The 16,610-nt window shown below is 43.8% G+C and overlaps 1 protein-coding gene across 1 annotated transcript in view; it reads right to left on the bottom strand.

Annotated features, from left to right (window-relative positions):
• Positions 1–6,654: 6,654 nt before the first annotated feature.
• Positions 6,655–16,610, bottom strand: part of LOC116229460 (gamma-aminobutyric acid receptor subunit gamma-4) — a 32,520-nt gene continuing 22,564 nt past the window's right edge. The window contains exons 4-9 of the mRNA XM_031593933.2: positions 14,966–15,186; positions 14,287–14,369; positions 12,847–12,984; positions 11,224–11,376; positions 9,101–9,303; positions 6,655–8,092 (exon numbers count right to left, since the gene is read on the bottom strand). Coding sequence (XP_031449793.2) covers positions 7,793–8,092; positions 9,101–9,303; positions 11,224–11,376; positions 12,847–12,984; positions 14,287–14,369; positions 14,966–15,186 — 1,098 coding nt within the window. The 3' untranslated portion in view covers positions 6,655–7,792. The remainder of the gene's footprint in view (positions 8,093–9,100; positions 9,304–11,223; positions 11,377–12,846; positions 12,985–14,286; positions 14,370–14,965; positions 15,187–16,610) is intronic.

A 16,610-nucleotide genomic window follows, 5' to 3' on the forward strand; every position in this document is an offset into this window, starting at 1 on the left:
AAATGTTAGCTGTGTATAGTCCACATAGAATGATGATTCTGTAACCCCTAAAACCAGTGACATGTATTAATGACTTATCTGAAGTCTCTGCAGCAAACATTTCAGTCTCTTCAGCCAGGGAGATGGGGGTTACTTTGTGAATATCAATACAGATCAAATAAAACTTATCTCAAGGACAAATGTGTTTGTTCTGAAAACTTGGCCAAAGGAATTAGACGTGTTTCTTTAAAATATATCAGCCCAGAGTAAGTTTTTATCTTCTCTTTTGATCAGTAAATGTTGGTGATCAAGCCAAAATTTGAAATATGAGGTAGAACATAGCAAAAAATACTGAAAACAAAAAACACCATGCAGTTTGCACAGTTGGATCTGAAGATCTGTTCTGTAGACATGAGGCTATTTTTCTTTCATTTGATTTCATGTATGTGTAGTCACTCTGGCTTGTTCTGCATTGATCACAAGTGCTCTTGTGTTCTCTTTGCTGTATCCACTTATGCATTTTTTGTTTGTTTCTTTATCTACTGGGCAAGATGGCAGGTGTTTTGGGAAAGGGATATTTATTTTATTTCACGCACTTGGCATAAGTGGACCATCAAACTTAGAAGAACATATGTAAGGTGGGTAAGTAGAGAGATACATTATATGCGATCGCTTTTTTCTTTTGTTAGTTATGTAAAATTAAAGTCTGTCTACCTGTATTTTAAAAATCCTCTTTTCTCCTCTGGACTAAAGTGGTTTATGCCTTCAGAAGGAATGTGTACCTTCTGGTTCCAGGCTGCGTGGAATAATGCTGGGGCTATCAGCAGTGCTGGAAAGGGAGAGGGAAAGGAGAGAAGATGATGATTCTAGAAGTTTCCCTGTCTTGTATTTTATTTTTTTGCTTTGTATTCTCTAGATGGTTTAGGGAGAGATGCTTTTTCCTAATTTGCTGCCAGATGAATATCTTGAAAACAGAATATTGAGAAATCATGAGAAATGTCTGAGAAATGTCTGAACAAGCTCAGCATGTTTCTCTACTGGGCTGTTAGGCTTATGTATTGCAATGAACAAAGAGGGCATGCAGGCACTTTGAGATGGTTCCACAAGAGTTGTGTGCTTTGTTTTGATTTTTGGATTTTTGGTTTAGTGCTTGCTTGGCCAAATCACTTGCACTTGGGATTACTCACGAATGTAGACAGGTAGCATTGCACATGCTCTTTTTTTGAGGTGTGATAATTCTAGCTCACTAAATTCTGCAGCTTTTAGTTCTTACATTTTGTCTTGGCTTTCTTCCCTGAGATGTTGATCCCTGTTGGATGCTATTCAGGGCTGGCTGAAGCGCTGTGATAGAGTTATTGGTGAAGGACATTTACATAGAGGAACAATAGATCTCTATTATGGCAGACAGGTTACAGTCTGAATGCCTGAAATGGTGTCACAAGAATTTCTTTGACCAGATCTGATGTGTTTCTCCTGGAAGATATATGCAAAGAAGATGATACTACACTGTCTGCTGGGAATTTTTGCTTCCAACTTGTTTCTGGTCAGATAGTGATTTACTCTGGAGGGAATGAAAACACCATGAAAAGTAGAATAATCTGAGGGGAACGTTTCTGTTTCACCTTGCATCTAGGAAGAGGAGGTGTCTGAAAAGATTGCCTTTGGAGTTTGGTCAGGGTCAGTAGCACATAAGAGACACAAACCAGAAATGCTGCAGACTGATGAAGGGCAGAAAATTTATGGCAACAGAATAAAAGTCTTTTTCTAGCAGTTGTGAAACACAAGTCACTACTTTGTTTTGTTCTGGAGTCTGTGACTGGGCTTGAAAGAGCATGCTGACACCCATAGGCACACTCTCCTGTTTACTGTAGTTGCTTTCTTTTGGAGCCCTACAGCCCTGTTATGACATACATATCAGCCAGAAACTTTAGCCAGGGTCACCCGTCATCTGCCCACTGCATTTCACACCATGTGCAACTTACATTACTGCTTTTTTCCCTTACTCCTGTACAGCTGGGGGTACCTCTTAGACCTGCTGACCATATGAGTCCAGCAAAGGGTCATCTGATTGCTGGAGAGGTGCCGCAGTGTTATGCATCAGCTAAGGTAAGAGCATTCTCTCACAGTTAACCAGGTGGTTCTGTCATTTGACACCAAAGTTGTGTGCCTTGACATGTGCTGTCCTGTGTCTTGGTTTAGAAGGCAGTCAAGAGACCTGAGTTCTTTCAAATAAATGGCTCAGCTTGGAGCACTGTGGTTTGATGTTCCTAAAGCTGCTAATCCTAATTAACAGCTTTTCTGAGTCCATTTTATACCACTCTATAACAGCCCAAGTGGGCTTTAAAGTGAATGGAAATGACCCCATGGAGAGCCCTCTCTGGAGATGTTGCTATGCCGACCTGCTTACAGCAGCTATTAAAGTTTCAGTTGCTCTCTCCCATCCTGCAGTGCTGTAACTGTCAGATGGTGCCAGAGTTGTGTCTCCGATGGCTGGGGCCTGGTCTCAGTTATTTGTTTTTCTGGAAGACATGGGGAAAAGGGGGGAAAAAAGGGTAAGAATGGCAATATCATGTCAGGCAATAATATAAAGAATCTGCAACAGCAGCAGGAAAAAAAAAATAGCTGCACAAGCCTGAGATTCCTCTGGAGAGGAAAAAAAAGAAAAAAAAAAGGTCAATTTTCTTTCTCCACAACCCTTTCAAAAAACATTTTTTTTTCCTAAACATACCTCTTCATTGAACGTCTGCAGGCAATAAGGCATTCTTCCTGGTTTCTTCACCCAGTCTGATGGGAACACCAAGCACCTAGCCATGTTCTGTCCCCTGCCAGTTCAGAGGGTACATCCTGCTGCTAATGGGCTGTCAGAGGTTGTGCTATGCTGTCAGTTGACTCCCTTTCTCCAAAAGGAGTTTCTCTTGCTGGAGAGAAGAGGTCACACAACCTCTCTCAGTTGACAAGGGGCAGCAGGGGCAACAAGTTTAGTGTAGTGCAGCAGTCATCTGGATGGCAGCATCCACCCCAAGCCCCTGCCATGATGGCAGAAGCAGAAGTGCTTCTGTCACCCTTCCTTGTGCTGCAGCACAGAGCTTGAAAAAAATTTGGCCATGCTCATTCTACTTAAATCCATCTTCCCAGAGCCCATAAATCTGAGGCATTAGGAGAAAGACATTATGAATATATTCTAGCAATATAAAAAGTAACGACTTAATATAGCTTTTTCTCCCCCCTTCATTCACAATCTCATGTTTTTAACATTTTGGCAACTGTCAAATCTTGAAGGGATATAATGTGCGCTAGAGAGAGAGAAGAGAGATTTTCCCTTTCTAGGATGGTGTGAACTGAGCCTGCAGAGAGCTTCTCCCCTCCTTCTAGATCAGAGCTTAAGCCCAGAGGTGAGTAATGACCACGTGCCTGCCTGCTGTGCTGTTCTAGGCATGGGCAGAGACATAGCACATTTCAACAGAAAGAGAACAGCATCTTATTTTATCAATAGCCTCCCTTTGTATGAGGAGTCTGGCATGAAGAGGAGAAAGAAACCCACACAAGAAGGGCCTTGAACCACGGGGCCTCTGGCCATGTGCTGGGGCAGCGCCGGGATGTGCTGGCAGCCCAGCCTTGCTCAGAAAGCAGCACAGTCCCTCACCACAACCTGAGTAAAAATAACAACACCTCCTGTTAGCAATCAAAAGGTAAAGAATAAAAAAGTGCATTAGAAGCACAATGAATTTTATAGTTTGAGCGCTGGCAGCAGCTCCGCGGCCTAATGGTTTCCATGACGATGGGGAGGCCCTGCTGCAGCCCTGCTCCACGCGTGGGAGAAATGATCCTGGGGATGGCACACTGATGTACTGGGAAAACCCAGGAAAAAACATGGCCCCAGAGAAAAATTAAAGGAAGAGAGGGAATAATACAATGCTGTGAGAGGTGGCACATATAGGCTGTATCCTTTTGGAGGCAGGGTCCCTCCTTCAGCCTCCCTTCATGCTGTGGATGAGGATGTGTCTGCAGTGATACGTGTCCCCTTGGCAAGTTCATAAAGTCCAAATGGGATGTCTTAAATGGTGTAGACAGACAGTGTTATTGGAGACAGAGAGTCCATTTTGTTGTTTATTATCTATAATAAGTAGCATCCCAAAATCTCAATGAATGATCAAACCCTAGTGTGCTAGGCTCCATACAAATACACAATAAGAGAGTCCCTGCCCTGAAGAGCTTACAGTCTAAAAATGGTCCCTTATTTGTTATAATTTGGAAGGAAAGAAATTGGAGACAGAGAGATGAGAAATCAACTTTTTTTTTCTGACTTGTTTCATCTTCTAAACAAAAACCATCATACATAAATGCTGAGATCATCATTTTCAGTCCCCATCATTAGCCAGATGTTCTTGGGCTCCATACCCTGGAGCGAGCTAGTCAGACTGGTGAAAAGGCAACAGCTGTCCCAGGCTGAAAGATGCTGCAATACGAAAAAGGCACTCCAGCTTGATGGCAGAAACTACAAAATGCAGGGAAAGGCAGGTGGTTGAAGCAGTTTTGGGAAGGAAGCAGTGGGGCTTGGCTCCCCATGCCTGCTCAAATACGGCCACGAATTCAGGCTGCTGAAGATCTCTGTGCCCCATATTCCCTGCACCTGTTTTTAGGAAATGGAAGCTTTGCAAAGTAATTTCCCAAAAAAAAAAAAAAAAGTCTTTTCTTGGCTTTCCTTTTTTGAGAAACTGTCGAAGCTTACCTAAAAACATACTTGAATTTGTGCATGCCTTTATTTATTGAGCTATCTGTGATGGGCATAGATTTCCCTATGCCAAAAAGCCCCCTCCCTCCTCCTTACCAGCCTAAGTAATCAGTTTCCTTGTGCTCCAGCCCACACTGGGCTATTTTCCTCCATCAAATTCTCCATCACTGGTTAAATAACTGAGGTGTGGTTGGCTTTGTCTTTTTTTGGTGTGAAACGTTATAATCATTAAAGTCTACTTTGCCCAAGTCATCCTCTTAGGTCAGCTGTACACTGTGCTTCTCTCCTGACTTACTTATTCTGTTAGAGGTCTAATTTCAATATGCTGCTGCTCTCAGGGCTGAAACCTTTACTCTGGTGTCCATGATGACCATCTTCATCCACCAAGGTTCCCAAGTGCTCTAAAGCTGCAATGAGTTTGAGATATTTGGACTCTTTAGGGCAAGTAAGATACATTTTCTTGTCCAGCAGCCCTGTCTTGGATGCTCCTCTTCCAGGTATTGTTGCCTGTGGTCACCATAGCCTACATTGCCTGCATATCTTTTATGCTACCATTCTGTTAATGATCATACTTGGCATGGGCCCTGGCTTGCCACCAGGGTGTCCCCTTCCACACACATACTAGCAGCTGTCTTCTGACATCTGGAGACATGTTTCACTCAGAGGCTGTCACGTGAGCCAAGTTTAATCTAGGATGCTCTTTCCTGTTGAGATCACAGGTCCCTATCTAATTCAGCTCCCTGTCTGAGTACAGTTGAGTCATAGGAGTTTTTTCTGTTGCTACATCTAATAGTACTTTGCTATCAGGATCAGAACATCAACCTGCTTGGCTGGGAGTTGGCACTGTCACCCAGCAGCCCTCCTTGTCTGCAAGTTGTTTTGATTCTTTTCTTAGACTTCTCCCTCTCTGTGTGTCTCTCTCTAAAACATTAATTTCCTCTAATTAGAGCCTCCTTAACAATTCTTTTTCCCCTCTCCTCAGTTAATTTCCTCTAATTAGAACCTCCTTAATAATTCTTTTGCTAAATCAATTTCCTTAGTTAGAACCACCCGCCATAATTTCTTTCAATCCTTTCAGAAGCTGTCGGAGTAACTAAGCAAATTATGCTTCTGGGTAACCTTTATCTCTTACTTGGTATTTTAAAAGAACTGTACAGGTTAGACAGGCACAATTTCCCCTTCCAGAGCTATGCTGGTCTGACCCCATTAGGTTATACTTAGCTGAGTGTTGTACTATTGTATACTTAATTAGGCACTCTAGCTGTTCCTCTGGAAGCAAGGTAAAGCTGTATTTATGAATGAATTAAACATGACACTTCATTACTCAGATCAGATTTAACAGTGTCAAAATCCATCTTTAAACCAGATCAAATTGCTCTCTAAGAATATATAAAACCTCCTACCCATTAGCTGTCCAAAGAGCCAACCATTCCTAACTTTTCTCTGCAATCATGCCTGCTTTTTTTTAATCATGATGAGTCTTTTAAGTAGCAATTTGTCTAATACACGCTGTTCTTAAAAAGATTGGTTCTGTTTGTAATTTACAAAGTAAGCAAACATTAATGGCACACTACCTTTCACAGTCATGCTGTGGTCCACCTCAGCAGCTGGTACAAATGGGAGACAGCTGATTTATACCTTGGACCTGAATTTGCCTTTCTACATCATGCAGTTTCTTTCCAGCTGAGACTATATTTTGCATTTCTCTTGTCCTTTTCCTTAGGTCCCACTGTAGTGTACCAGGGTCCTGCAAAGCAGCCATCTCTGTGTCTGATCTGTAAGAGAGCTACCAAGGAGCACTTGCTCCCTTTCCTCATTTTGGGAAGGAAAGGGATAGGGATTGGTGACAAGTGGAAGGATTCATTCAGTTTTAATGAAATCTGGTTTTTAATTTAAATATTAATTAAAAAAAAAAAAAAAAAGGAAGGAAACATCTGAGCTGCAGGAACTTGCTCTCTCCGCTACCAGTAAGTGCAGCACTTGTAGCTGATAGTGTTCCTTTCTCTAATACTTATTTTTAAGTTAGCATCTACTACCATGCACAGATCTGATGGTTTCAACAAGTGTCCTTGTAAATGAGAGCACTACCCTGCTACCACGTATGATAGAATAGGGCCCCGATCACATGAGACAAGCCAAAGACATCTACTGCTCTATGGATTCATGGAACTGCTTCTAGTCTTCACAGCACAAGGACTTTTCTACCTGTTTTGGCTATGCTCAATATAAGCTGTGTTTACTGCTCAAAGTATTGATCATAAATTGAGTGTCAACACAAGCCCTGAAAAGCCTGCTCCAGTAAAGCAGATGGGCCTTCTAAAACTTGTGAGGCGCTTTTCATCACCACCTGAAGAAAAATGCCTCCCTGGGTGAGTGCCTTGGATGCCACTTGATACAACAAGTGAAGTGATGCATTAGGAATGCTCCACAGATATCCTACAAGGAGCTGGTGGAGGCTTGTGGCTACTCCATCCTTGTCTGTGCCACTCTCAGTTTTTTGGGCAGGTTCAAAACATTCCAATCAAGTACAGCTACTGTGGGAAACCTGTACTATCAACCTTCTTTCACCATCCTTTTTTTCTGGCCTCACCAAGCTCTCAGCACTCCACAAAGTCTATTCTGATGTAGGTGGTACAGAAGTTGTAAAATACACTTTATTTTCTTTGCAGACTTAGTAACTACACAGAATACTCCATTTGCAATCACTTCTCATGGAATTTTGGGGTAGGTATGCATGGAAAAATGAAGCATTAAGGTTTTGTTCTTGACAAAATCCCTAATGTTTTAGATGGGAATAGGAATTTTTTGGGCAATCTTACAAGGAGCCAAATGCTGGTGGTGCTGGAGATAGGGTTTTGAGGAAGGGAAGGTTCTCTAAAAAGATATGTTTGGAGATTAAAAAAAAAAAAAAAGAAAGAAAAAAAAAGCTGTCTGGTTCTTCTTAGAAGAGATGAGAGAGTTGGAAGAAGGTTGGAACGTTCAGAGCGACAATCAACTAAACAGAAGAGACACTGTTCTCTCTATGTTCCTTGAAGAGTTCATCATTTTGGCCTCCAGTTCATTCCAGCTGAGGAAGAATGGCTAGAGATAAAGATAGGCAATCCAGTAGACAATATTGAAGAGCAGGAAGGCAGTGGGGAAGAAGACACGGGAGTAGGAGTCCAGGCGGGAGATATGAATGCGGACCCTCCCCTCCCGCCACATTCCTGTCTGACAGTCCTCAATGCAGCAGAAGAACCTCTCACATTCCTTTCCTTCCAGGCATGGAGAGCCAGGGTCGTCATCATCATCTTCCTCTATCTCTGGAGGCCAGTGCATGATGTTATTGATGTTGATGTTGATAGCAGTAAAGGATGGCATCACCTGTGCGCCAGCAGGTGGCTGTAATTAGGAAGGGTAAGTGGATTAAAGGAAAAGAAAATGCAAGAAAACATGTTTTATACACCAAAAGTTATCCAACTGTCAGTTGGTCAGTTCATTACATAGGCACAGTTCAGTGGAGGGACACGAATGTTCATCTCCCTTCTCTGCATCTGATTGGCATACTGTGGAGATTTGGCAGTTACCTGCATGATTGTGAGTTTCCTCCCTGCCATCCTAGGGCACAGACTTAGGCAGCAAAAATCTACTTGAAATGATTCCCCAACTTTGCCACAGTCAGCAAGGAGGGCGTTTCCTTTCCAGCTCTACTAGTCCCTTTGCTCATTCCCCCGAGCTCTGCTGTCTCTGAGGGCAGAGCAACAGTCCAGGTATGTCTTCTGGTTGTTGTCATCTGCTGGAGGATAGCTGGGGCAAGGCTGTTTGCAATTCTTCACCTCGTGCCCCAGTAGAGGAGGCATATCACCAACCTCCTGGAAGAGAGAGCTCTCTCCACCTGTGCTGGGAAAGGAGTGTGGGAAGGTAGAGATCTGTCTTTTTGTTTTCAGTTGTGTGTCGGCTCAGAGGTCTGTTTCATCTGATGTGTCAGATGTATCTGCACTAAGCCTAGGCAGATCTCAAGAGGATTATGGCATCTCTGGGTTCACTGTCTCCACACTCAGCAGATTTTCTGATGACAGACCACAAAAGACAGTAAGTCTCTGCATCTCTGTGACCTAAAATACTTATGTAATCCTTAAAGATTAAATTTGTAAAGACTGAAGAGCCTGGGCGTGGATTGCTCTATCTTGAAGTGGACATTTATGTTTAGTCATGTAAACTATACTGACAAGCTCTCAAGCAATTGAACACAGGGTTCCTGGCCCCAGCAGAGACCTCCTTGTTTTATAGGAGTACATGTCAGGCACTGAACAACTTCAGCAGTTTCCAGTGCAGGCTTAGGAGAGAGATTCCTAAAAAACTTGCAGTTCTAACAGTATGCAGCTCTGCTGGTTGACTGCTTCAACCTACCAGTCTGGCTTTCCTGCTGTTGTGCTCCAGTGGCTTCTTGTTTCCCACCAGGTAGTTGAGTGTAGCATACTCCATGAGAGCTGCAAAGACGAAGATGAAGCACACAGACACAAAGAGGTCCATGGCTGTGATATAGGAAACACGGGGAAGGTGCTTGCGGGAGATGGTACTCAGTGTGGTCATTGTTAGCACAGTGGTGATACCTAAGAGAAAAAAAAGCTAGTTCAGGTAACGAAGAAAAGCACTTCTGTCTTCAGCATGCTCTCAGTCCCTCGAACACCTCAATTTTCCCTCTCCTGTGGGAGAGAAATGCCTTTAGATGTCTGATCCCTTTTTTGCTCTGCTTAGCCAGACTCTGGTCATGCAGTAACCTCTGACAACGCACCATGGAAAAAGAGCTGTTTGAAACCAGAACATTGCCCAGGTAAATATATATATATATAAACATGTACTAGTAAAGGAGCATGGACCTTGAACTCTGTTTAAGGCTGCATGCAGAGTGCAATGTCTTGGATGCTAGGAAATAACTGCTAGGCAGATGTCTTTGGGCAGGCAGTGGATGAACTGTTCTCCCTTTGAGTATTTGTCCCCAGGATAAAATTGGCCCAATGGCTCATGAACTGGATGGGAGATTGTAATGAATCTCTTGTGGCTCAAATGGGGCTTGGAATGGATTTCTAAGTAGCATTAGTGCTCACAAACCTGTTTTCAGAGATCAGGCATTAGGAACCAATACACAATCAGCTCCAAGAGTTGGTATTGTGCTCTCAGCTACTGCTTTTAGGATGTGGAGGAAGCTGTGGAATTTCACCTGCTCCTCTTTCTCTAGCACTCATCTAAATCCACCTGTCACACAGGTGTTCACCCCATTGGCTCGGGGTGGGAGCATAGCATGAGATTTTCATATTTTCCTACTGCATTGGCATTAGCAACTGCAATGTGACTTCCCACATATTTGAAATGCCAATGGAGCTGGTCCAGTTAACATCACTTTAATGTAGGCCAATGGGCTTGAAATGTAGTGGGGATCATATATATGAAGAATACATTACTCTTGATGTGCCAAGATTCTTTGCTACAGCAAAGCCCTGCCTCCTGTGGGAGCCTGCCTCTATTTTTTGAGACACTCACCACAGTAAGTGCCTCTTGCTGTTCACTCCTTCCACAGCCATGGGCTATGGTGTACCTTCACCTCCATTGGAAATGACACCCTTCTTTTCCTCCTGACCCTATCCAGGACTCTAAAGAAATTGATTTTGATAGAGAGGTGGGAAGGAATGTTCAGAATGGATGGGTTCTGAATAGTCCTGCCTGATGCTGACAGCCCCGTGTCTCTCCTCACCCTGCAAAGGCCTGCAGGCAGGGCTGGGAATGCTACCTTCAATAAAAGGGAAAGTCAGATGGGCAGGTTGGAGGGACAGCACTGGGAAGCTGAGCTTTCTGCAAAATACAGATGCAGCTGAAGCGCATTAAAGATTTGTAAAGCTCTCTCTAGCTCCTATCAGAGCAGGATTCAATCAACATGAGCTTTATCCTGGCTCAAAGAGCCACTGTAGACTGCGGAGCAGATCTAAACAACAGGTAGAACTGTTGGCATTCTCTGAGCTCCCACTATGGTGTAATTAACAAAGTCTGTACCTACTGAGCTTCCAGCTCCTGCTGGAGTTTGAGATTCTATTGAGCCAAGCACCTTTGCTCATTTCCCTACAACCTTTATGTGACTAGACCTACACTGAGCAGCTGGGAAGTGATGAGGAGATGTAGAAGGTATGCATGTGGCTGGAGATATTCAGTCAGTGCTGCAATGCCGCAGTACATCCCTTTCCTCTCCCTTTTCAAGCATAAGAATATCACATTGTCTGCTTGAGAAGACCGTGTTCAGAACTTAGATCAAGAAGTGAGTTCTTTTGCCATCTTAAAGAAGTCCAGTAGTTCAGGCAAGCACAGATAGATAGAAATTCAGCTGAGCTCAAGGACAGTGCTATGAAAAGAAAGAGGGGTGAACTTCACTAAGCTGAATAATACCTAAATGCATTAGGAGCTTTCATACTCCAACACTTCCAGTCTGCTAGTGTTGCAACAGTAGTCAACAAGCAACATATATGAAACAGCCCTTCTCTTACCCAGAGATGTCCTGGCTGGTGTAGAGTCCCTCTTGATCCAGAAGGAAACCCAGGAGAGAACAACAGTCAGGATGCAGGGAATGTAGGTCTGAATGGCAAAATAACCCATACGTCTACTTAAGTCAAAAGAAACTGTCATCACCATGTACTCCCCTAGAAAAAAAAGAAGAGACACTGGAATCATAACATGTAGCTTACTAAGGTATAGAAAGTTTCAGAATTCGGAGCGTTTCTGTTGCAGTTTACCAGTTGTTTAAAGTGCCCATCTGGCTGTTCTTGTGCCTGACATTGTGACTGCTCAGCTTGCTAGCTTCACAGATGTGTGCCTGGTTGAGGTAGGCTTTGTGACTGGCTGGCATTGTGCTGGCTTGCTGTTTTACCAGTTAGTGGGCTCTGTGGCTACCTTCCTGGCAGGCTGGCTCTGTGGCTGTCTGACTTTCTGACTTCATGACCAATTTAAGAGCTGATTTTGTATTTGCCTAACTGGCCAGCTGGCTGGCCATGCACACTGAAAAGCACACTGTTGGGGAAAGTTTCAAGGAAGAAACTCAGGAGAGTATTCATCTTCAGCTGATTGCTTCAATGGTTTCTTTTCTGTAGAAAGCTTTTTAGCTATAACAAGGCTACATGGCCTGTCTTGTCAACTAACTACCTGAGCTGTGACAAAGAAGATGTCCTTCAATCAGTTCTTAGATTCTGGTTCTACCCCTGGAAAAGTTACGTGGTGGTAGACATCCTAATTGTTCATTTTGCAGCTCACAGCTGAAGTTCTTCCTCTTTTTCAGAGGCTTATAGTGAGGACTGAAAGAAAGCAGCCCGACAACTCTAGGGTTAAGATGGAGCCTGCAAGCAATTACCAAGAAAGAGAATTACAAACGGCAAACTGGTGCATTCAAGACACTTCTACTGCACCACTCCTCATCCTGGTTTGTGCTGCTTTTCTATCCAAGTTAGAGGCTGTCTGACAGGATTGGCAATAGTAGCACTCTCCAAGGTGGGAGAAGCACTGCTCGAACTTGCTGCTTCAGGGGACTGAAAAATAAGAACCACATACATTTGACTGTATAGTCAGCAATTCGAAGAGGCTTTCCTTGGTTGTCTATGGAAAGGAAAGGGGATGTGAGGAACTGAAGTGCCTCCATTTCTTTGTTCCTTCACACATGCAGCATTTCTTCTGGCTCCTAAATTATAGTTCAGGTGTTCAGCCTCACACCACTTTACAGAAGGAAAGACCAAGACAGAATTGAGATCTTCAAGTTCTGATTTCTCCGTCTGTGTTCTGATTATAATCACTCAGGAATCTACATAGCATCCACCTACTTCTTTCTCATAACCCTTTGACTAGGGATAGCTCCATTCACATCAGCACTGCCACCCCCTAAGTGTTCCTAAGTGTCTGTGTTCTGGCCTACACTGCTTTGGCTTCACTGCACCTTTCATTTTCATTACTTCCGCTCCTTTTAGCAAAGGTCCACCTTTCCTTTCTTAATGCTCCTCTAACTGTACTGCTATGACCCGCCTTCCACCCACAGAGTTGTGGATGCAGAGTTGTCTGGTGGCCTCTGCATCTGACAAGGTCTCTGATGTATTGGTGTTTCTCTGGGCTGTCTCCCTTTGCCTCACCTGCTCCAGTCCTGAGAACTTCCGAGGTGTTCCTCAGCCCTGTGAAGTCAAATTGGTACAACCTCCAGGTGCGCTGGTCAGAGACCTCAATGGAATAGCGTCTCCATCGATAGACAATCTCCTCACGTGGGTAGCCATCTGGGGAAAGGGGAAAGGCATCAGCAAGAGAGTACATGGTGTGCCTCCCTCTCATACACCACCTTCGTTTGCAGAAGTACTTGCATCGTATTCTAGATCCTCTGTAAACATGAAGTTTTCAGGTAGATATTTCTGATGCCCTTGATCAGATCACCTTAGGCGTCCCTGCATTCAATGGGTGCAGGGACTGCATCTCTCTTTGTTGACCACTTTCAGTCCTAGGAAAGGAAAGAGCAGTGCTAGAAATACAGCCTTTCCAATGACTGCAGTGGTGGGAATTAGACTTGAGTTGGTGTAGCAGGACTCCCCCAGCATGAAGTCTTTAAGGGCTTCAGCATCCCTTGGCAGCACATGGCCTTCACCAGTCCTCATGGCTACTCTTCCTTCCTAGATATCAGTACACCAAGAATACAGAGCTGCCAGCGTGGGAAGAAACGTGGCTGTTCCTGCTCTGGACCTGGGAGCTGATCTATGTATGGAGATGAAGGGTTGTGTCTTCCACTGAGAAGGAGATCTGGCTCCTGCAGGCTGGAGCATGGCTTCTCCTGGTTCTGGCTTTCTTGGCAAAGAAACAAGCCTACTGTGAAGAAGAGACTTTGACTCCCACAAAAAAGCTCCTCAGAGGAGGAAAGGAGCAAAGCTTGGCAGCGAAATCAAAGTGTGTTTCTAATTATCAAGAATGTACATGCATGGCATGTACAGTTAATTAGCAAAGAATGAGGGATGGCAAAAGATGAGGCAATGGTATCTCCTCAGTTGCTTCCTTCAGAAGCAACTCAGAGCCATGTGAGTTGCATCTCCTCTGTGGCAGGGGAAGCGGGAGAGGCCAAAACAGGACTACAATGAGTAAATCAGATTTCCAACCAATGCATGAGGACAAGAATCTCTCAGTGCAAAAAGGCAAAATTACCAATTTCTGTACCAATGGGTATTGAAAGTACTCAAAGCTGAGTCTCCCTTACTCTGTCCCCTTGGAGAGCAGGAAGAGAATGAAGTTGCAATGCAGAATATGTTGTTTAGGAGATCAGAACGACAAGAAGGTCAGTGAAATAAAAACTTCCAATTGTCCACCCAGATAAAGAAGAAACTCAGAGGTGCTGTGAATCTGTATCTGAATACCTCTTCTAGACCAAGATTGGGAGGATGCTCTAGGGAATGATCAGTAATGGCGTTTGAAGAGGAACACAGAAATCAGGTGAAAATGCAGATAAAAGGGAAGAGGGTCTTCTTTAAAAAGAGTTTTACTGTGCTGAAGTTTCTCTACTTGCCTTCTGAAACTATTTTTAAAATATGGATACTCACAACTAGAAAAAACCAAAGGGCAGGAGTGAGTGTCCATTGGGAAATTCTGCAGCTGGAGCAGACATTCAGCCTCGATCGTCAGCCTGAGAGAGAAAGGGAGAGAGAGCGAGGCTGATGTTTTGTGCTAGTGAAGGTGGTTTGATTTCAACACCATAATGTGACAGAGGGATTCTCGCTTCCTTAAAAGAGAGACACTAATTTGCTGAAGATCAGTCTGGTTGCAGGAACATTTCAAAACAGCAGCAAAACAAAGCATATGTTTGGATATTTTCAAAGTGAGGAAAAACATCTAATTTTCACATTCAACAAGCCTTTTTGTTTAGTGAGCATTTCAGATTCATTTCCGAGAGCGGGAATTTATGGGAAAAAGCACAGATGTTTATTATCAAATCAAAATGACTGGGCTGACCAACACAAAAATTAAAACTATTTTCATGCTGGAAACCATTTATACTTCTGACTTCTGTCTCAGTACGATACAGAAAAATAGTTAACATTTTGGGGGGAGCTCTTTTCTTAGGAAGAGGAGGCCCATTCTGCAACCAGTATTGCATGTCTTGGAACATCGGCACTGGGAACCATCTCCCCTACTCTGTCCCAGAACAGCTGGAAAACTCTGCCTTGACCATCTCCTTGCTTCCTCACCTCAGCAGCCAGCTATAGTACCTTCTGCACATACCTGAGTGTGTAGAGCACTTTTCCGTCATTCCAAATGCGGAGGAGCTGATTTGGAGTGGTTATCCAGTGGGAATCAGCCCTCTTGGAGTTCCTAAAAAAGGTATCTGGGATCCAGATGCGGCTCACCATGTTAGTGTTCAGTGTGAGGGCCTTCAAGGTGCTGTTGAAACGAAGACGCCGGTCGTACCATGTCTGAGCAAAGAAGATATCAATGGTGTATTCCTGTGAAAGAGAAAGAAGAATACAACTTTCTGAAAGGGATTCAGGAAAAGCAGAGCCGTGTCCCCTGGTCTGGAGGCCACCAATTTAGACTCAGTCAGAACATTTACCTCTAGAATTTGGGAGCCAATGTTTGTATCCACTGACAACTTTCCTAGCTCATCTCTGACTCAGGGTCAGGACATCCACATCACACGTAGGAAGAGCCAAACACTGTGTAGACACTGACTAAATCCAGTCCTAAGTTCAGCTACACATTTCAAACATAGGCAAGTAAAGCCATTTGCCAGCTAACCAGAGAACACAAACAGACAGCTTTTTCTGTTGTTTATCAGAACAAAGCCCAGCAGTGCTCTATACACCTAATTTGTGCGTGTCCCCATAGTGGTGGTGTGCATTAATCCTGTGAAATACAGAACTTAGAGTGTAAATCATTTATATGAATAACTGAGACACTAAGGGTTCCTGGGCAGATACATGTTGCTGAAGATTAGAAACAGAATCTTGGGAAGAGCTGCTATGGATCCACCTCTTTTTTTGGTGCAACTGGTTCAACATTTGTTTTTTGTAGTATTTTGTAGACAGAAAACAGGGTTTCCAGCATAATGAGAACTTTTGGTTTTAGTGAGAGACAGAGTATCCAGCTAACCCATAACTAGCACTTCTGGGAGGTAGCTCCTCTTTGGATTGGACTGGCACTTCTTCACATCATTAACTCAGCATTCTGCTGCTTGCTGCTGCTGCTGCAAATCAGTTTGCTCCTTACCCTTTTTTTCAGTCTGATGGAGAAGGTGCTAATTAGTGCCATGCAGGAACACGTCTGGCACTCAGTGGTTGTCTGAACCAGGACCCCAGCCTGAATCCAGGTCCATCCGCCCATACTGATGGCTGTGACCTGCTCCTGACAGCTCCTCTTTGACTTGGTCTTCGTTCCCTTTCAGTGTTAAACAACCATGACTATGGAAGCATTGTTTCCTTCTCCTCCAAAGGAACAATGTCTGACTTTGCCATCTCTCTTCCTCCCTCTATTGATTTATCTCAGTGTAATTTTTATAACTGTGGCATGTCCTCCCCTTGCTGCCCTCACTGCTGGTTCAGATCTCACTTCTCAAACCATGCCATTAAAATAAATGTGGTGCTCCTAGGGCACTCCCTCGGACATCGTGTCCTGCCTGGAGGAGGCAGAGCAGGGCAGCGCACAGCCCTCTGCTTCATTTTCCTCACCCTCGCTCCACTGTCAGCCAACCGGTAATGAATGATTCGTACCAAAAATGTCCCTTGCATAGGAATGAGATCGTAAAAAAAGAGCATTTGCCATCAGGTGGTCAATTCACTCTCTAGGCTGATCCTTCACCCTGGTTAGACAAGGGGATGAGCCAAGGTAATGAAAATGAGGTCCTAAAATAGCTCTAAATAAGAACAGATGC

This window comes from Phasianus colchicus, chromosome 14, assembly GCF_987193195.1.
Source record: "Phasianus colchicus chromosome 14, bPhaCol1.hap1.1, whole genome shotgun sequence".
NCBI classification, from domain to species: Eukaryota; Metazoa; Chordata; class Aves; order Galliformes; family Phasianidae; genus Phasianus; species Phasianus colchicus.